Below are 22,226 nucleotides of genomic sequence, written 5' to 3'. Positions count from 1 at the left end.
TTTGAATGCTTATGAATCAGCTATGTGAATGAAACATGATTGAAACGATCACGATAATTAGGCTTATACCCCTGTCACACGGCGAAAACTAATGTCATTTGAAAATGATGACAATGACGATAGTAAAAAAAAATAAAAGACACGCCTCAAACCCACTTTTGTCCAATAATTATTTTCCAGTATGCTAAATTCTACTAGAATATGTGATCATTGCTTTCAAACCGTAGTGTTCGATTACTAACTTGTCGACATTGCCAACGAAGTCGAGTCGAGCTAAGGCAAGCAACAGGGCGAAGAGAACGATAGGCGCGTCCGCTACATCTGTTAAAGTGGTACGAGAAGGGCAGTTGCATGTCATCGCCTTTCTGATGTGCATGCGAGCTTCTAATATCCTCATTCTTGGCGCGTGCCACAGGAAAAAACGCGCACGCTTTTATGCCAAGTCAATTGAAGTGGCCGCGGCCGATGCTCCGGTGAGAACCAACACGACTGCTGCAGCGAAAGCTAAAGATGGCTGTCTGGTCACTGGACTGAGAGTAGTTTTCTGTATTTACCTATGTGATGGACTTCAATGTCGTTAAAGCAATAATTAGGAAATAAAATGGATAGAATAGTGATTTTTTGTTAAAACAAAAAAAGAAGCACGTACTGTTTGCGAAACACTGGTAAACTCGTGGTGTCGAGGATACACATTCAGTTCCAAACGAATGCGAATGAGTTTGGCGAACTGATTTGTTTGTAAATGTCATTTTCGTAAATGTCCTTACGTTTTACCGTGTGACACCAAAGAAATGGCATTATCAGCGAATGTCATTCGTTGTAAATGACATTAGATTTGCCGTGTGACAGGGGTATTAGACATGAACTTGTAAAACAGCTTCAAGTGTCCAGTCAGTACTCTACTTGACTGAAATAATATCTTTAACTCAAAAACCCACATGACTGCATAGCCTTCAAAGCATACGTTCACAGGTGTGTCTGCTCTGTAAATATGGATGAATGACTGATCAATCAACCATTAAAAATAATTGCTGAAAGCTTTAATTGACAATTTTTATATTGACATTAATCAAATTATGTGCATCAATTCAGTCAGTAACAGTGATGTTTATATTTAAGTTAATCTGGAAATGCTGCACATGTTTTCGATTGCAGACTGTTTTGCCCGTCTATGGTGGCATGCCACTATGGAAGTGGCAATAACTTATGCTATGGAATGTAATTGGAAAATTAAGTTCTAACTGTAGGATAGAAATTGATAACAATGGCAATATTTAGTAAAGGAACTAAAAGTGGAAGACATTTTTGCCCTGGGTAGGATCTGAACCACAATCTGCACATGTCCAGTCCAGTGCAATGCTTTTACAATGGTTCAGTAATGTCTTGTGCGAACAAGGTTACCAACAGTGAAGGATGAAATTGGCAACCTAGCTGTAAACTTGGTACACACAATAAATTTCTTCACTTACGTACCTGATAACACTGGTGCAGATAATCCCTATGACCGTTTATCAATGACACCAAACATTGAAACACTTAAATATGTAATCTTGCCTCTTCAAATGTAATGTAATCGTGTAGTGTAATTCAGAAATGTAATCTTGCCTCTTCAGCAGCTGAAGGCTGCATAGCACCATGTCCTTGCAAAGAGCTGACCTAAAAAGAACAAAAATTGCGACTGCTTGAACTATTTAACACACACCATTGCAAAAGGTTTTTGTAAGTCAATGTAACTCATTATTCAATTAAAGGAATTCTAAATAATGATATTAAAAATGTTCATCAGTGCCCATTTCACTTCCTTGCGTGCTCGGTAATTTTTACTTATGCTTCAACTAATATACACTTTTTCTCTACTCTCTCAAGACAAGCTGCGAGAAGGCGTGTCCATGGATGCAGTACTGGATAATGTGCGGTCCAACGTGGATGAGACATTCCACCGCATTAACCTGTTAAGCAAGCAGGATCTCCGCAAAATAATGAGGGATGCCAGAGTCTCGAAGACCGAGCGGCTGCACGATAATGACTATGTGAGCATGCAACTCTGGGTTGAGAGGATGCATAGTGAAAAGGAAAACCCATTGCTCTTCTTTAAACACCAAGGACAACCCGACAAAAAGTGACATTTTCTTAGAGAAAAAATATGAGGACCTTTTGGATGACAGAGATCTTATGCTAGTCATCATGACCACACCACAACAGGAGCTTTTCAAGAGGCTTGAAACTGATCGTATATGTGTCGATGGAACACATGGAACAGCAGGTGAGCAGTACTATATAAATGCATTAATAATAAAAGCAAGAAAGAGGGAATGCTGTCCGAGAATAATTGCAATAGATATGATGAGTAGTATTCCTTCACACATGATATTTCTCTTAATTTTTCATTTGATGGAGTTCTCAATTATCAGTAACAGAGCAAGAATGAATTTAGCGCTCTGTACACTGGTGATATCATTCCATTGCTACTGACCTCATCGCTACATGCCCTGCATATCCTGTCTGTATTGTCACCACGGAGTTATAATAGGTCACATAATACAGCTCTTATCACATTTGTCTTGTGGGGATGCGCGACTGTCACACGTCCCCTGATATGTTGTTTTTCCCGCATAGCTTCCGTCTCCTGCATTGCGGCTTCGCCGCGGGCCCCAGGCCACGCAAGAGATGGCGCGAGTGTTGCGCTGCTAACGCCGCCTCATGGCAGGGTTACTTGGGGGCGCAAGGGAGAACACGTTTCCTCTTTGGTTCGGGACGGCAAGCAGCACAAACGTGCCGCCCGTGCGCCGATCCATGCTTCTGCGAGATCGTCTCGTGAGGCCTTGTGCGAAAGAGCCACCGTTCGCGTGACCGTACGCGTGAACGACCAGGCATTGGGATCCAGCAAGGGGCGAACATAATTCGCTCGCTATCCGGTCGCGGTGAGTCGGACTTCCGCGATTTGTCGCACGCCCATCGGCATGTTTTGTGGATAGCAACTCGGCTAGCAGGCATTGATCTATGAAAGGTGCAATAAATGCCCTTGTGATTGTCGTTCCTTTGACCCAAGGTACGGGATGAGAATCCCACAGTCTAGAGTGCAGAAACAGTGCATTGCACTGTGTATTAGTGCCTTCTGTCAGAGGTACAGCTGTCAAGAGGCTGTTTGGCATCCTGAACTGTTTGCCAATTAGGCGAATCACTGATTACTGCTACAGTCAAAAGTGCTTTTTCTTGGTGGCGATGGGTGGTTCCCCGAGGACTGCAAAAACAAAACATTTAGAAAATCAGGCAGTCCAAAAAAAAATTAATGCATGCCTTTTACTGCCATTTAAAGGGAGGTGCTAGTCTAAAACATAACAAGAACCTAGAACTATGAAACCCCAGCTGTTTACATACTCTTATGGTAATTTCAAATACTATATAAATCAGTTTTATAGCAAGTTGCATAGGTTGTGTTCTGTACAATGACAATGTGTAAAACGTAGGCATTATTGCCCCCATTTTTTTATCTCTAAACTTCCATAATTGCAGACCAGTGATGGCGCATAATCCTCCAAATCAACTGTAGAATACTGAAATATGTTACCGAAATCGTTATTCACTGTTGTTTTAAAAAGTGCATATAAGTGTTAAATTAGAACCTGTGAAACCATTTCAAAATGTTTAGACAACCAGTAAGTGTTACTCAAGATTTTATCTTAAGTATATAAGTGATGTTGAAGATCAACCCCTCAGTGGTGGTCAAGACAGTTTAGGGTTTCAAGCACAAAGTTGACATTCTGGAGCAGTTTAGGAGCAGAAATTTTTTTTCTACTTCGTGTTCCAAAAGTCTTCTTGGAACACTTGGAGTAGTACAGAAGTAATCTAGCCATTTGGTGGAGCTTATTATTACTGTGCAGTCAGTAAGTGCTGCTCAAGAGTGAAGCAAGACACAAAGCCAACAGCAACCAATTAAGCTTGCCTTCCCAAGGACGGTATACCACGCACATCATGTTGCAAACATTTTTGTTTGGGTAGGCAAGGAACTTAATTTGTACCCGCCCTAGTTGCTTAGTGGCTGTGGTGTTGGGCTGCTAAGCACGAGGTCGCAGGATCGAATCTCGGCCAGAGCTGCCGCATTTCAATGGGGGCAAAAGGCGAAAACACCCGTGCACTTAAATTTACTGTAGGTGCACGTTAAAGAACCCCAGTTGGTAGAAATTTCCGGAGTCCCACACTACGGCATGCCTCATTATCAGAAAGTGGTTTTGGCATGTAAGACCCCATAATTTTTCTTAATTTTGTAGACCAACCACAACACTTATCAGGCTTCTTGGTGCTTGTGCTGTAACAAAAGAGAGTATGTATGTGTGTAAATAAAAAAATGTAAATCATGCCATCTTACAATGGCCCCTTTTCACTGCTGGTATGCTCCACCACGATACATTGCGTAAGCCTCTTCCCGTAGCAAGCTATATTGCAGCAAAGTTGACGCTTGAAAACCGGCATTATACAACACTTTCTACAATGGTTGTGCCTTCCGCACTTTGAAGGCAAAGCATTTCAGCATCCGAAATTTCAGCTGTGCTTATAATTAATTGCCTCTGTGAGGTACGTGGCAGTGTTGCAAGGGTACCCGAATTCTCATGCATGTCCGAAAAATAGTTTGTTGGGTGTATTTCTGCTTGGTAATGAAGACGGCTACGACAGTGCACATTAGTGACACAACAGTGGCCAAATGCTCAGATTCCTTTTAAGTAGAGTGCTGTGTGCTTTTATGACTTTGGTGAAGTTAGCATCTGAATTTGCCATACACACACCTGCAAATTATCTATTTATTAAACTCACGCACACATAATATCACTATAATGAGAAATGCATAGTGTTTTAGCTGTTCCCTGCAGAATGTTTTCTGACAACTGCTTTGATGATGGATGGATCAATAAATTTCTTGACATCCGTCGGTACGTGCGATTAGTGCGCAGTGGGCCACTCCCACGTCGGAACAGAGAGGCCATGCCCCTCTGCCGCGTCGCGGGCCCGATGGACAGCCCAGAGCTGTGCTTCAAGGTCCCACTCTTCCTTGGTGGTCCTGGCACCAGGGGGCAAGCCCAGAGCATGTGATCAAGGCTAGCTATATCCTTACAGTAGTGACACGCATTGTGAGGGTGCACGTCCGGAAAGATTTTGTGCAGGAAGGCCGGGCATGCGTAGGTGCCTGTCTGAAGCCACCTGTACGTGACTTCTTGTGCTTTATTGGGTGCTTTGTGCGGTAGCGGCATGGTTCTCTTGACTAACTTGTAATGCTGGGTGAGATCGTTGTGACGAGGGGATCGCACTCGCTTGCCCATCCTGCCGAGAGGGAGTCCGGGCTCACACGGTGAGTTAGATCTTGTGCAGTCTCGTGTGCTGTCTCGTTGAGGTCACTTTTTAAGAACAATATTTGATCACGAATATACTCTTAATGCTTCACACACAAAACAATTTGTTACCTTGTTGTGTCCATGAAATGGTTGTATTAAGAATAATTTTTTGGCAGCCTTGTTGACAGTTTGACAGCATCAATCAGTAAATCCTTAACAGGCACTCTGCAACACTTTTTCAAGAAGGAAAGCCAACCTACTGAGTCTCCAACACATGCGATTTTACATTTTGTCACAACCTTAATGCAGCTGGCACATCTGGGTTCAAGCTTATATAGTGCTAACTTAGGCAAGTTGGCACATGTTGCAGCACTTCATTTGTCTCCTTTATGTCCTACGTGTTGTAATGCTATGTTATTTATTCAAGCTCATACTTCTGAGCAGCAAGCAAAATGCAGTTGACTTCATTCCGTTAATTCGACTCTGACGGGACTGACGAAACAGATTGAATTATCTGGTGGGTCAAATTTAAGAAGATGCAGAAGAAATGCCAACACACATGACTGATTTATTTGCCATGGTTTACGTACAGATTCTAACATGCCCCAGAGTGAAACACACGCCCGCTGTCTGTGTGTCCAAAGTGTTAACTAGCATAGAAAGGACAAAAGCCCCTAAAATGAAACAGAAATCAAATGCGCACACAATTTTTGTTTTTAAAAAAACGGACAAGGGTCCAATGTGTTGCACATTGCAACCAATTTTCCAAAGTCAGCTTCGCCGCAATACATCCGTGTTATGCGGTAAAGCATACGAAAATCGCCAAGAAAGTTTTGTTAAAGATGGCACATTAGAAATGGGTGAATACCACAATCAGACGTTTTGATCTGTGATTATTGCTTGAAGCTCCTCCTGGGCAGGCAGAAAATAGGCATTTCCTGCAGGAGATAAAGTCTGTTTCACACATCTACTGTCCTCTAAGGTATGTCACCAAAGGGGCCGCTTATTGGGTTCACTGTAGGGGTCAGCATGCATGCTGACTGCTCAAGTTGGAATTATTGGGTGAAAGCCTATTTTAGTATCAAAATAATCGAAGTTTGGACCTATAGAAATGCACGTGTGTCGGCTGGGACTTTCAGACGGGATCAAATTTATGGGAGTCTACTGTTCTGCAGCCACTGAGCACTGCAGCATGCCAATATTCTGCTATGTGTAGTAGGAGATACATTCTTGCTGCAAAGTCCACTGCCATATGGTACAGTCGACTTCTGTTAATTCGACTCCGGGTAATTCAATCCTGGCCAAAGGTCTTGGCCGGCAGTCATACATTTCTACAGTCCCGAATCTCTTATTTTGATTGTAAAATTGGCCTTCACAGGATAACTTGAACTTGGAACAGTGACTCGCTGTTGACCCCTATGGTGAACCCAATAGCGACCCCTTTAATGGCAGCACGTCTAGCTCGGCGATGCTTAGGAAACAATGTATGCATTCAACACGTGTGATCGCGTGTCGACAACTCCCATTTATGCTTGCCATAGGAAACTTTTGAAGCAAGAACCATATATCACAAAGTTTAATTACGGTATTTACCCGATTCTAATGTGTGCCTCATAAGTTAGCACTAGTAGAATGCAATAGTTGTACACTTTTCTTTTCAGTGACACCCACCGTGGTTGCTCAGTGACTATGGTGTTCGGCTGCTGAGCACGAGGATGGGGATCGAATCCCGGCCACGGCGGCCGCATTTCGATGGGGGCGAAATGCGAAAACACCCGTGTACTTAGATTTAGGTGCACGTTAAAGAAACCTAGGTGGTCGAAATTTCCAGAGTCCTCCACTACGGCGTGCCTCATAATCAGAAAGTGGTTTTGGCAAGTAAAACCCCATAATTTAATTTTTTTTCTTTCAAGCTCCCAGCCATGATTTGGTAATGCCTGCCATATGCATTCCACCCCATTTTTATTCTTAGGTAAATTGCCTTTTCATGATCAGGGTCCCTTACGAGCAACTGACTTACTCCTGTACAGACTCTAGAGGCTAACTGGCGATGTGAATTATTCAACATTGTCTTCTGCATATTAATCTTCAAACCCACTCTAACACTTTTTCGGTTAAGGTCCTCAATCACTAGTAATTTGTCCCCACTGTTGGCGAGATATTCACCATTGATCCGCACTCCGAATGTGCTGCAACTGCAGATTTGATATGGCATTAATCAAAGCCAACACCGCCGTGTTATCTCACCACCTTGAACTGACACTCTCACACGCAGATCCACTGGCCACTGTAATCACCATGGCGGGAACGCTAGGCTATTATGCTATTACGTATGCTATTACGGTTCTTGACATTCGGTGCTGTCTTTTTCATTGAAAGAATTCACCGCTGTCAGCAAAGGTACCCACTCTGCCTCTGCAATCCTCGTAAAGCACGGCGCGTTGCATATTGCTAGTCCTCGAAAGGCAGCTTTGCCTCAGCACAGTGATGCTACGCGGTGAAGTGTATGGGATGCAGCACATATATTGTTAGACTCGCGTGCACTTGCCGTCTCCTGTCAGAGTGCAAGCACCTATATGCCTAATAAGTGTACTGGCAGACCTTCAGAGCTTTTTCGGACGTGCCTGTGGCGATTTGGGCCCTTAAGGGCAGTAAAAGACATGCATTCATTTTTTTTTTTTCGGACATTGTAGCGGCCCTTAGGGAGTCTGAAAAATCTGACTGTACAACTGACCAAAAGGATGCTTCATCCATGGGGCGAACACGCAGCGTAACAAGGACAAGAATAGGAAGGACCATTGCACTGAGGAATGATCAGGAAAGGAACTGTGCCGCCGCCTCTTTGAAGGAGCTTGCGCTCAAAAAGCAAAGTGTTGGCTGATGCTAAGATGCAGGTTACCCACATCCAAACCAAAATAACCCCCTTAAAGCAGTGAAATGCAACACTGAGGCATTATGCGCAGGCTGAGAGTATGTCAGGACAGTTGAGGTTGACTTTCCAGTTGCTTGGAGAATCTCATATGTGACAAAGTTTGGGATGATACCAATGAGCTTGCTATCAGTTGATACAAATAGCTCTATTTGCTTTTGTATGCATCTCTTTTTATTCGCATTTTAAAATGTTTGACTCTATTTGCCGTGAGCTAGACCACTTTTTTACAGTGAAGCTGTCTATGGTGAGGATCTGGCAGATCGCATCCGCGCATAGACCAACAATTTTTCGTACGGTGGGCCGATCCCGAAGAAAGTGCAATACCAGGCCAACCCGAGGCAGAAGTGAAGCAAGCATTAAGCACTCCCCATATGTGGGCTGATCCCGAAGGTCGTGAAATGCCAGTCAAACCTGCGGCGGAGATGAAGCAGGCTTTAAGCACTCTCCACACGTGCGCCAATCCCATAGGTAGTGCAATACCAGGCCAACCCACGGTAGAGGTGCAGTTCACCATTAAGGGGCCCACGTACGCAGCTTTGCTGGTCATCCTTCACAGAGTAAAAGGGCACCGAGTTTCTTTCGAAGATATTTTAGTAGCTGTGCATTTTACAAACACCTCTTTTCAGTTTTCTATTTTGAATAAAATAAACACTACTCCTTACTGTTCAAACTGGATTGTTTTTATTTTTTTAACATGCTTACCAGAGAGTGACAGCATCAGGTGACATGGTGTCAGCCCATCTTGACATAAAACAAAGTTCTGTGAAACCTGAAAAAAATCAGGGAATTTGAAAATGTCAACTTGGTAGACACGTTGTTGTTCTAAGCATGCAGTATGGCACATAAGATTGGAGGTTAACGAATAATCTCGAGAACATGTTAAGGGCCGTACAAAGAGCAATACAATGATAAATGACAATGAGACAGGAAGAGAGCAGTGCGGATAGTCAATATTCTAGTAGACAAGAGGAAAAAATGAAGCTGGGCAGGCCATGTAATGCATAGGGTAGATAACCAGTGGACCACGGGAAGGGAAGTTCTGTCAAGGATGACAGAAAACTAGGTGAGATGATGAAATATGAAAGCACAAGTTCGCATCAGCTAGCGCAAGACAATGATAATTGGAGATTGCAGGGAGGCACCTTCATTCTGCATTGAACTTTAAAATAGGATGATGAATGCGTGCAACTCTTTAAAAAGAAATTTGGGCCGGAAATAGCTTGCACAGTTCACCAAGACACGAAACCAAATTCGTATGCTTTGCCACTAACACAGATGTATTCCAGCGAAGCTAACTTATGAAAAGCGGCCACCATTGTATAATCATCTATTTCATTGTTGGAACAGCTTGCGAAACATAGCATGTTGGAAGGAGCTCTAACTTTTTTTCTTTATAGCCGGCTATATTATGCACATGCTGAATTTTTTATAATTAATGCTATGTGATGTGCAAATTAAGCAGTAATTTTATGCAGTATTAAAACGTACCTTAGTGTAACAGTACAATGAGAGACGTAATCAAGAATTTGTATGTATGCACATCTGAGTTCGCATGCAATGCGTGCTGTCATCCTTGAGTGCGCACAGACGTGAAACTGGTGCACTGGTCTTAGTGCAGCTTGGTAGGTCATAAGTTTGTGAGGGGATTCGTAATGGCAGTGCTCCACCACGCCACAATGCAGCAGTCAACGCTGAAGAGAGGAAATGCTAATTTTACCAACGCTACACATGCTCAACAGGCCAATGAGAGTGCTGACAGGTGAGCTTGAAGCTCGCCAGATCCATCTCACAATTTGTGCGTCGTACATGACAGCATAATCAACATTTAATCATCGATTTATTTCAACTACCGTGTACGTCGACGTTGCTTCTTTAGTGTTGATACTTTGTTGGCCCCCCTCCCCTTTTTTCTTCAAGGATACTTCTGACAGTGAAAAATAACACTGAATGTCCACATGAACAGGAACTGGCATAAGATGCAACCATTTGTGACCTTTTTAACAGAAGCTTGTATTGCCTCACTGGTGTCGGTGTTACCGCACGAAAAAAACCCAAGCTGCGCAAAAATAGAAATTGCTTATCAGGCTGCGGATTCGAACCACCGACCTCTGGGTTGCGAGACCACCATGCTAAGCGATTCAGCCACTGTCAGTTCATCAAACGCTGCCTTTAAGGTGGGTAAGTAGAAGCAGCGCAAGGCATGAGCCAATCACGGGCGTCCCCTTCCTCCAGAGGAGGGAAAGGGTGTGTTCGCTCGCCTGACACCCACAGTTTCCCACACCAGTTCAGGTGGGGAGGCTGCGTTTGGTCTGTTCTGCCGAAGAGCAGGCTGTGTTGAAGGAATGGCAGTGGGAGCAGGCCACGTGTTGTGCCTTTGGCCAAAGAACAGGCAGTGTTTGATTGATGCCACCGGGAACCTGAGAAAGGGGTCGACGTTGACGTGCCGCCCTCGCCGTGAGGAGTTACAAAGAGCCGCAGATCCCAAGTTTCGCTTGCACCCCACTTCGCAGCAGTGGAAGGGCAGTAACTTTTTGGCCTCCATCCTTGTGTCATAGTCCAAGCATGCTCTTGCTAAATAGAATCATTCTTGGCAACTAAAGCTTAGTGTTTAGGTGCAATTAAAGCTCGTCATTGGAACAGTCTCCAGTACTTCAGAATTTCACAATAAGTACAATACCATTTTGTTGGCAAGTACCACGGCAGAGATAGTGACCTATAGGTAGATACTGAAAGAGCCAGTATAGTAAGAATTTCATTTAAAGTTGGAGGAATGGTACAACTCATGGCATTCTGGGGAGTTAAAAAGAGTGGAATTAAGAGATCTCAACTTTGTCAAGCAGGAATGAAATGGAGGGCCCGCCCCATTCTGCAACTTTACTGTGGACCAGTGTATGCCAACATGGCAAGTAAGAAAAAAAATTGGGTATTTCATGGTGCGTGTAGATCCATAGACTTTTGTTCCCAGTGGTATCTTTTGATGACATGCCCAGGCTTTTTTTTTTTCTAGTCACTTGTTACACTTTAATGTGATAAAATCTACTTGAACCTCTTGTGGTTGCAAGATCCGCAGGCGAGCTCGTTCCCTCAATCGGCTGCCATCACCCAGTCTCTACTCGTCCCATAACCATATCTTGTGAACATTATATACATTTTTTTTTTTGCCTCTTAGCATTTTGGGTGATATCCTGAGTGATGAAAACAAGCACTACATAAAATCAGCAACATCTATCACTACGACAGATTCATAACAGTAGTGCAGCCACTACATTGTTTTAGCTTTCCATACTAAATGAACTCACTGTGTCTGCGTTCAGTGTGGGCAGAGGTAAGCTTGCACACGTAAGTTTTTGGTAACATTCATAACAAAGCAAACAAGCTTTCAGGACTATAAACCTTTGAGTCACATCAGCTATGTGGGAGCAAAATATACATTCAAAAAACAGGAAAAAAAAAAGGCACACTGTTATGTGCCACTAATCCTTTCTTAAAAAGCTGCAAGAATTTTAGGCGGTTTTGATAGAATTATAGCATGGCACAAAACTGATGGTGCTGTGCATTTGGTCACCGCAAGCAGCTGTACATTGTTAACCTCTCTGGTCAATCATGTCTGCTGCAGAAGCATCCCTAGTATGTCTCCAAATTTCAAGATACTTGATTTAGTGCAGTATGACAGTTTACAGCCTTACAGCACATGACACAGATATTCATGACAAATCTGTGGTCATACAGACAGCTGAAATTTCAAATGAAACGCCACTTTCCTCCCTCTCGAGAAAGCGCCACACCCAGCCAGAGTCGAGGCAACACAAACAAACAGTGCGATGCAAAACACAGTCGTGTCGCTCGCCATGACGCATTACTTCGGTAAATCGCCCAATTCAGAATGCACAATGCCACGGTGGAAAATGTGCCACGCAACAAAAATGGATAAGAAAAAAAAAAAGCGGGTGGTGCTAGTCACGTCAACCCGATGTGGTTCTTCGGCTCAAGTATGTGACAAGGCGAGGAAGGAATGTCGCTTGCGGATGCTAATCAAGGCAGAGGGAGAGTGTGTCTCTGTTGGCAGTCACGCTCACCTCATGGTGGTCTGGTAAGAGGGCATTCAATTTCTTCTGTCTCCTCTAATAATAAACCAGTTTAAAAGATTATTTCGGTAAAGCAATGCCAGAAGTCTGAAGTCATTACTCCAAACATTCATCATGGATATGAAGTCCAATGCATGTGGAACTGTCGAAAGTGGTTCACTCATATTCTTCTCATCTACTTTCAAGAAATTTCACACTAAATTGATCTAGACCTCTACATTGTCACAAACAGCAGGAAGCAACCTTGAAGTCTGTTTTGAATTCCTCATTAATGCATGAAAATCCAGGATGCAGCAGCCAAGTAACAGTCTACTACACATAACTCCATCTTCACCTCTGTGTTCAGGCAATGAAATACAGTTTTTACCATAGCGAACATGAGATGTTCACTTGTTGGAGATGCAGCTCTTAGCCTGTCTACGTATGACTGACATTTAAAGAAGATGCCAGTTATTTAAAACTATGTTATTAAAAAAACATCTTTCATGTTAGTAACATGCCTGGAGGCAATAATAACCAGCTTGAAAAGTAATTATGTCCCATGGCTGTATTCGGGTCTCAAGAAGCTTTAAATTGCAGTGTAAGCTAAAGTTTGCTAGGGGGCCTGATGTAAGGCCCTCAAAAAACAGACCAAACAGGGCTAAATGTTTCTTCAATAGGATAGAAAGTGCGCTGGAAAGTGAACACCAAATATAAATGAAAATATATTAATTCAGACTTACCACCAGACTTTCACAATTCGAGTCTTGTTCTCCAAGGTGCATTGTCATTCTGACTTGTCCAGCTAGTAAGAAATGCAGTTCGTATTGCCTCCGCCAATGTGTTGCACATGCACAAGTGATGAACTCTACAAAATGAGAGCAGCATTGAAGATAAACTGAGCAGCTGTAAGTGCACGCACTGTTGCTTCTACGCACAATATGGAAACTAAACAGCAGAGGTAAATTTCGTTAATAGAATTGCGTAACACTTCATTCCCGTTCATATTGAAACATAAGACGACTCTGAATATAAGACAACCCCCTACTTAAAGACATCGCATTACAGTCCCCTTTATAATGGAAAACTACATGTTCTATAAAAAATTGGGCACTGAAAGCACCATGCCCCGCTTTGCTTCAATTGTTTCGCTTAAATCTTTTGTGTACCCAGCAGAAATTCTAGATTCTAAGCTTTTGTTTTAAATGTAACAAACCTCGTCAAATTTGGTGCAGTGGTTGCCGAGAAAAACTAATAGTGCGTTTACATGTATTTAGATTGGAACACCCGAGCTAAAGCTTTCTCTTAAACGCGCCCGCCACGCGGAGGCATTGCCGAGCCCAAACCGACGGAGCAGTATGGGATCCACATTTTGTCTGCTGGAGGCGCCGCCAAATTATACTAAACAAAGAAACGTTGCGTACACTTAGTACACGTACAAATTTCCTCTTTATAGCGACAATGTAGGGGACTGCGGCTTGCACTGGCAGCCGGCTTTACCTATGCGCCGCCAGTCTGGTTCCTCAGACGTGTAACGATTGCGACAGTGTACGCGGCGGAAAAAGCACCTGGGACTCCTGCAAGACCAGACAAAATATTGCCTCTGTGCATTATCTAACTCCTTCTCATTACCGTTAAACAAAACTCGAGAACGCAGTCAAGAATTTCGTATTGAGCTGAGAGTATGCTGCACAAGGTCTACTGAAAGACGGAACTTTTAACGACAGCTTGTAGGCTAACTTCAAGATGTATCGATAAGTAACTGTTCAATAACTGTAGAATAAATACGTGCACTTGCCTGTCTGTTCACGCCAATACCGCAAGCTCTTTTCAGAAGCACGAGACGGGCGCTGAAAAGCGTCGAGACATTTCATTCGGCGAAATTAACCGCTTGCATTTCCAATGCAGCGAAAAATCAAGTGAACGATTAGAGTGTATTAACGATTTCGACGAAGCAGTCGGCCATTTTGGGAAGCTTTAGGCATGGATCGGCTTGGCTATAGATGCGCACAATCTTTGGAAGCGATTTTTTTTTTTTTTGTCACCAGACGAAAATCACTGTGTTAAACTTTTTTTTTTTACAGAGAAGATATGTTTATACTAAGGGCATGGTGGCTAGCATACACTCTTAAGCATAATTACACCCTTTTGCCACACAACGATAATCGTCATCTGCTTGTCCGCATTTCCTTTCTTTAACGCGGCGAGCCCGGTACTTTCCTGTAACGAACGGCATGCGCGTTATCATTCCCGACAGGAAAGTAACAGGCAATGCTATCATGCTGATAACGCGTGTGCCGTTCGTTACTGTAAACGCCGCCAGAAGTGGGGAGCAATTCCGTGTGTCTTGAATGACGCTTGTACAGTTATCGGTCAAACCGCCTAATGTTGCCACTTCTCTGTTGTGCTTATGTGGGCTTTTTTCTAACCTTCACGGTGGGTGCAGCATGTCTAGAGCCGCAGCGTCCTGCGCTCTATGCGGTTGCACGGGACTGGCGGCCACGCATCGTTACACAACCTCCCAAATAACAATAAGAGTCAGTTTTGGCACTTGGTAGAGCAGTAAACGAGGGATCCAAAAGAAATGTGATTGTTCCGCAAATATATATTTCTCTATAATTCTTCTAGAGGTAATTAAAAAAACGAAACTATAGTCGGATGCAACTTAAGTATGCAGCGAAGCCCCGCCCACGGCCTCATAGCCGCCAGCCACTGTTCCTCTGCGAGGCTGCAAATAATTCATACTTCAAACTTTTCCTGTTAGGCAAATAAGGCGGTAACCACAAAAATAATATTATTAGCGCATAATTTTATACATTTTCCCTCGCCTATTAAAGTATAATAGGCGAGTATAAGTACAAATCTATCGTCCTCTACTGCGTCACAAACTACGTGCCCACTAAAACCAAGCGGCCGCCAAAAAATAATCCCTGGATAACCCAAGAAGTTATTCAGGCAAAGCGCCGTCTGAAAAGACTGCGTAGAACAATAAAAATTAAAGGAGGAGACGAATCCAGGGTGACGAAACTTCCTAATGCCATCGCGGAATTCAAGCTTGCAGCCAAACGAGCAAAAGAATATTATTTTAATGTAAAGTTACCGAGCTTTCTTACTAATAATCCCGGAAGGTTCTGGAGGCACTTTCGCACCAATGATGGAGAAGCGTCCCACTTAAGCCCAGAGGAAGAAACTGCGAAAGCCAACGCATATAACATTTTTTTTCAATCAGTATTTACTACAGACAATAACATTATTCCCCCCATTCTAACGAGACAGGGCGTAAGCATTGGCAAATTACACATTACGGACGCTGGCATACTTAATCTTCTGCTTAATCTTGACCCTAAAAAAGGCAGCGGTCCTGACAACATACCTAACGACTTTCTGAAAAGGTATGCGGAATGGTGCAGTAGATACCTCGGCATAATTTTTCGTAAATCACTCACGACTTCACAGCTACCGAACGACTGGAAAATTGCAAAGATAATACCTATCCATAAATCAGGCGACACAGCAGAAATTTCAAATTTTAGACCCATTTCATTAACTAGTACATCCTGTAAGCTTCTAGAGCACATAATCTTAAAGCACATAACGGTTTTTCTAGAGAGCATTGGCTTCTTGTCTCCCTACCAACATGGTTTTCGCAGTGGTTTATCAACAATAACCCAACTAACAGAACTAGTCCACGATCTTGCATATACTATCAATCACCGCGGCCAGACTGACATGATTTTACTTGATCTATCTAAGGCATTTGATTGTGTATGCCATAACAAATTAATCGCTAAAGTTGAAAGTGTTGTTGGGAAAGGGCTCCTTTCAGCCTGGATAAAAGAATTTCTAGCCAATCGTTCACAATTTGTAACCTACGAAAAAATGCCACCTAACACTGTCACCGTTACTTCCGGAGTTCCCCAAGGCTCAGTTCTTGAACCATTACTCTTCTTAATAATCTATATTAATGACATCACAGCTAACATTGGTTGTAATATAAAACTGTTCGCCGACGACTGCGTTATCTATAGTGAAATCACTAATTATAACTATAACATCGCACTTAATACATCCCTCAACACTCTAGCTATATGGTGCTCTAATTGGCAGATGTCAATTAACGTAAAAAAGTCTGTGGTCATGACCGTAACAAGGAAAACAAGACCATCTAACTTTACATATGAGATTAATGGCATACCACTAACTAAAGTTGAACAACATAAATACCTGGGAGTTACATTAACCTCAGACCTCAGGTGGGATAAACACATTTCAAATATCACGGCAGGTGCATTACGCAAACTATTCTTCTTCAAAAGAAGCCTTGAGCTCTCCACAACATCAACGAAGCTACTGGCCTACACAATGTTCGTTAGGCCGGTTCTCGAATATGCAAATACAGTCTGGTTTGCTCATAGAACAACTAACATAACAAAATTAGAGGCAGTACAAAGAAAGGCTATAAGGTTCATTCACAACAAATATATACGCACTGACTCACCGACTAATCTTCTAACGCAGTCTGGATTGCAAATGCTATCTACCAGGGCAAAATACGCTCGCCTGAAGTTCTTGTTTCAGCTTCTAAAAAATAACTATAAGATAGATGTGTCCAGGTACATTTCATTTTCTGAGGCTCGAAAAACACGTAACAAACATGCGCACACTTTAACAGAATACACATGCAACAATGACACGTTTAAGTATTCATTCTTCCCCCTTACAATTGCTGAATGGAACCGACTTGATCCTGCTATAACCGCCATCGAATCGTTGTCCGAATTTACTTCACAAGTGGAAGCTGCAGTGCGTAAATAAAACAATTTATCATCGCACGTGTCATCGTCAGAAATTTCGCATTGTGTTGCTTTCGACTTCCCAGTTTTCTTTTTCCATTTTTGTTTGATTGTCGTTATGTGGACATATGGTACACTGTGTTCCCAAAATAAATTTTCATTACTGTACTACTGCTAGTCCTAAGATAATTGTTATAACTGCCATTTCCTGCTGATTGCTTGCCTAGATTGTTCTTTCTTTTTCCATTCGTGTTTCTCGCTCTCAAAGTGTATGCTTTAAAGCGTATCCCTTCACACAACTTTAAAATTTCTTCACACGTTAAGTGTTATCTTTCAGTTCGCTCCTATTTTATGTATATAAACTAGTTAATTACGTGTTCTTAACTGCCAGAATCATGTTAATTAACCGTCATGTGAAAACTTGCATTTTTGTTTCTAAACTCAGCTTCTTTCTTATATTACCATCCTCGGGCAATTGTTTTCTTTTTTCTTCCTTTTTTCAATTAACTGTTCTGCCTAAATGCGTATTCATATACATGTCTACTGTATCGCCCAACTGCCACGCTCTCAAATGAGAGTAGCAGTATTGTAAATAAAATAAATAAATAAAATAATGGCGAAAGTCGAATTCTTTATTCAACTGAAAATTATAAAATGCTTGCTTTGCTGCAACTATTTGTTTTCAAGTTTCAGTGCAGTTGGCAGTGAAGTTTCATGAGTAAAACTGGTTCAGCAGTGAAATGAACTGTACCGCAGACTTTTGAAGAGTGAAATGCTCAGACTCCATACACTTTGTCCATGTCTGTTGCACACCTCATTGCTTCTGCCGATAAAAGGCTCTTCAAGAACAGCAGACTCTCCGGATCTATCAAGTACGACGCATTGTTGAAAAGGCCACATGACGATGATTTTGTTTGCTTTTGTGATTGGCTGGCTAAGTAACACAACCCCGCGCGGTTCATGTGCCATGGTTGCTATGTATTCTACTATAGAAATCTTTAATTTACATTTTCACTTGTTTACTTGTTCTTGGCAGTGTTCTTCCTGCGGTTCTTTCCAGTGTGAGTCCATTTGATGGGGTTCCTTGTTTGCCATGTAAAGGAGAGGTGCATCTCACAGGCCTACCTGTGAGATGCACCTTATTTCATTTCTCTTTTCGGGTTTATGTGTCTTTGTGGTGAATGGTCGGCATTATTCATATTTGTATAATAAAGGTACCCTTCCCTTAATTTGCATAGGAAGGAGACCTATGGTTGCCCCCCCCCCCCCCCCCCCCCAAAAAAATTACTGCATACGCGCCTGCTCTGTTGCCATTGATGAAATGACACAGAGGAATGCACAGAGCAAACTTAAGAGTCTGAAGGCTCGCATCGATGTCACTGGTTATCCTTTCCCATTATGCACCATTAAAAGCACTCATTGGGGTTAAAACAATGTTTGACTAGTTGCTAACATATTTCATAGTTTCCTTCCAGTGCAGACCCTCACTCCAGGATGCTGCAGGTCACACTGAACATTAATTTCGAAGTTTCAGTGCACTTCCTGAACCGCTCCCACTGCCAGGTCCATCCACAGTAATTTTGGGTAGTTATTCCCGTAAAACTTCCGGGTTCCTTGCCTTGGCACTCAACCTCAGTACACTGTAGCTACTAGTATAGGTGAGAAAATTATGCTGTATAAACAGAATAAAAGGCAATTTCCTAAACATGCAAAAGCATGCAAGTTCCTTTAACGCGCAAAAAGCATGGATAGCAGGCATATTTCTAATTTAGTGTGTTCACTGTGTGAAAGCTTACATTTACATATATGGAAGCATAGAACAAATGTTTCAAAGCATTAATTACATCCTTGAGCTTAATAATTAACATTAAAAATTCTGTATAATTTGGGCAATTTAATCTTACACATAAAACCAATTCATTCAGTTTTGCAGACACTAAGTGGGCTCACAAGTTTTACTAAGCCTTTTGGAAGGATGACACAGGAACATAATTTCTGCTGCAAAATGTTTTCCAGTAAAACATCCAATTGGGAAGAAAAGCATTCTAAAAACAATACAGGGTTTTCAGCTTACTTATCCCAAATGAATTATGCAGTAATTTTTTACCAGTGTCTTTTATAGTTCTTTCAACAAAGAAATTATTGCCATGTGATGCTTTGTGCACTACACACAATATTCAGTGAATGACAATGTCATTCATGCTTAAAATTAAAAAACACTGCTTCCCAAGTGTTGCTAGCGGCTACTTCCTAATATAGGTTATAGGTACTCAAAGTTCAAAATTCTCAAGTGGAAATGAGAGTGAAGAAAGGCAAATAAGGAGGTTAAAGTGAAAACACTGTATTAGGCACACCTGCAACTAATAGAGAAGAAAACTCAACTAACAACTCCATGGAGGTAATAGCAGAAGTGACAAAGTATGGAAAAAAATAAACGAAGCACTAAATCGGAAGCCAGTCGATACACAAACAGATACGTTGAACATTGATTGCACTTTTGTAGGTGGTACAGAACTTGCAGACCGTTTTAAAAATTTTTTTGTTAAAGTAGGATGCATAGATCACGACATTCAAGATACAATGCATGCCGCTTCATTAAGAGAATCTTTATTCCTAAAGATTACTAGCATCCCTGAGGTGATTACAACATTTTCATCCTTGAAAAATAGCCATAGTCGAGACGTAGATGATTTAGAAATTAGGCCAATTAAGTGCGTCATAGACTTACTTGCACCTGCAGTAATGCACATTTTTAATATTTTCTTGTCAACCGGAGTTTTCCCGCGTAATATGCAGGTAGCGAGAGTAATAGTTCACAAAGGAGGTGACAAAAATAATATGGGCAATTATTAGCCAGCATCTATACTTCCTGTGCTATCAAAGGGACTAAAAAAAATTGTTAACTTTTGTATTAATAAATTTTCACAAGAACATAGCCTGCTAACCGACTGTCAACACGGGTTTAAGAAAAAGCGGTCTATGGAAACTGCTTTAAGTATACAGAAGGAGCTTATTCTAGAGAACACTGACAAAAAATTTCTGACTTTAGGGTTATACTTAGACTTCAGCAACGCCTTTGATAGGGTCAACCAGAAATTGCTGCTGATAAAGCTGGAAAAATATGGCTTCCGAGGAATAACACTTGAACTTATCTGATCTTATTTAGAAAGCCGACATCAGTTTGCTGAAATTAATGAGAACAGATCGCAGATAAAATCTTTGACAGCGAGTGTGCCCCAAGGTAGCATTCTTGGCCGGATACTTTTCCTGTATTACATTAATGATATTGTACAAGTGAGCGATATGTGTAAATTTGTCACGTATGTAGATGATTGCTCTGTTTTCTTTACAGGTAAAGATTTAAAAGAAATAACGCCTATAGCAAGCTCCGTTTGTTATGGACTTCGAGCATGGTCTAAGGCAAACGGCCTCATCCTCAATGAAACCAAAACAAAGTGCGTTATTTTTCATGCTCTGGGAAGTTCTACTACATTGCCAGATAATATTGTGTGGGGTCTGTATAAAATTAACCTTACGTCATCCATAAAAACCCTAGGCATAATACTCGCAGAGCATATGTCCTGGAATGAACACGTTAGTCATGTTTGCTCAAAGGTACGAAAAGTTGTTGGTGTGTTAAATTGCAATTTAAGTGCATTACATTTTCAAGTTAAGTGTCTCATTTATCATGCTCTTCTCCATTCACACCTCAGTTACTGTTCACTTATATGGGGTAACACTACAGCGCAAAATATTCAAATGCTGGAAATACTTCAAAAGAAAGCAATTCGGGCGATAGCGAACGTTTCTTTTTTCGAGCATATGCAAGAGCTTTTCCAACAAAACAGAATAATCAGGGCCCGTGACATATATAAATTCAAAACATTACTAAGCTATAGAAATGCTATACTGGGAAAACTCTATTCATTCCTAGCCCCGGCAACTCTACAACAAAATAGAAGTGCATATTGATATCGTCACCAGGCACCATGGCAGATCCCTTTCTCACGTACTAATTATGGCTGCCAATGCCTTAAACATACACTACCGTCCCTACTTAACTATTTTAACCAACAACATGTTGATGTGCTATCTCTAAACAAAACTAAAATATTGGATTTGTTCTTATAGATGTGTATTGTTAACTGCTCCAACAGTTCCGCAGAACTTATCATATATTCTCATTTTGTTTATACATTCACACTTGTAACTACTATTCCTAGAATCCGGGTTTCCGCTGCAGTGATTGTGCCCGAACCACGTGGCAGGGTTTTGTGTTGTAAACTGGATGCTGCAAAGGGCGTCTTCGCGTTTGTTGAAATTCAAGGATGTGATGACGCCCTGGGCTACGTTGCCGTGATGTCTGTCGCGAAAGCAGCAGCCTATATGCAGATTTTCTTTTTTTATGTTTTTTAACATAGATGCACATATATATCTGCAAGTATGTAAAATAATTTCTGAAAAAAAAAGAATGTTTCCTGATGGTAACTTAACTTGTGTTTATTGTAAACTTCTGTGAAATTTGTTATATTTATATATGTATGTGTGTATGTATATATATGTATACATATATTGCTTTTGCATTCTTATTTAGTTATTTATTTTACAATACTGCAGGCCATCGTCGGGCCCATGCATGAGTGGTTACAACATGGAATACAGTACAAAAAAAGAATAAAGTGAAACTAGTGTATCCAAAACAAAGAGCATTAGCACACACAAAAAAGAACACACTCAATAAATATATACACTGTTTAAATGAGCCGCCCGGGAAGCAGGAGAAACAGCGTTTACCATAAGAATGCATCTACAGAGGCTGCATATGAAATACAGGTAATATCACCATTCGAATTCCAGATTCTCAATACTGTCAATAATTGCGTTGGCAGATGGGCAATTTACGGCTCTAGAGGGTAGTATGTTCCAATGGGAAATGGCGTGTGGGAATAAAGAGTACTTGTGAGTGTTATTATGGCTGGGATGGTGTCGTATTGATTTATTATGGTTGGTTCGGGCAGAAAGTCTGAATGGCGCTTGAATTTATGTTGCTTGTGGTATTCGATAGGAGCCGTGATAAAGTAAGTATAGAAATTTTAATCTGGAAATCATTCTA

The 22,226-nt window shown here is 41.7% G+C and overlaps 1 protein-coding gene and 2 long non-coding RNA genes across 24 annotated transcripts in view; 2 read left to right on the top strand and 1 right to left on the bottom strand.

Annotated features, from left to right (window-relative positions):
- Positions 1–20,917, top strand: part of LOC129386392 (uncharacterized) — a 44,392-nt gene extending 23,475 nt beyond the window's left edge. For 4 of the 5 annotated variants that reach the window (XR_008613783.2, XR_008613782.2, XR_011893895.1 and 1 more), the window contains one exon: positions 1,867–2,387. This is a non-coding gene — a long non-coding RNA (uncharacterized lncRNA). Of the gene's footprint in view, positions 1–1,866; positions 2,388–20,465 lie in introns of those variants that run through there. The other variant, XR_011893894.1, reaches the window with a different exon arrangement.
- LOC140217123 (uncharacterized) overlaps positions 1–22,226 on the top strand; it is a 177,980-nt gene that overhangs the window by 42,017 nt on the left and 113,737 nt on the right. The gene's annotated exons all lie outside the window — the stretch shown is intronic.
- The window catches only part of LOC126537461 (uncharacterized), a 33,216-nt gene that overhangs the window by 3,745 nt on the left and 7,245 nt on the right, over positions 1–22,226 (bottom strand). For 2 of the 18 annotated variants that reach the window (XR_011893890.1, XR_011893889.1), the window contains 4 exons: positions 15,434–15,510; positions 14,119–14,170; positions 13,064–13,188; positions 8,921–9,025 (listed from right to left, as the gene is read on the bottom strand). Coding sequence is in view for 11 of the 18 variants with exons in the window: in XM_055074254.1 (XP_054930229.1) it covers positions 8,468–8,667; positions 8,959–9,025; positions 13,064–13,188; positions 14,119–14,170 (444 nt within the window). In the remaining 7 variants the exon portion in view is untranslated. The other 16 variants (XR_008613779.2, XR_008613778.2, XM_055074266.1 and 13 more) reach the window with 15 other exon arrangements.

This window comes from Dermacentor andersoni, chromosome 4, assembly GCF_023375885.2.
Source record: "Dermacentor andersoni chromosome 4, qqDerAnde1_hic_scaffold, whole genome shotgun sequence".
Taxonomy (NCBI): Eukaryota; Metazoa; Arthropoda; class Arachnida; order Ixodida; family Ixodidae; genus Dermacentor; species Dermacentor andersoni.
The sequence above is the reverse complement of the archived record's forward strand: the minus strand, read 5'-3'. Positions and strand labels throughout refer to the sequence as shown.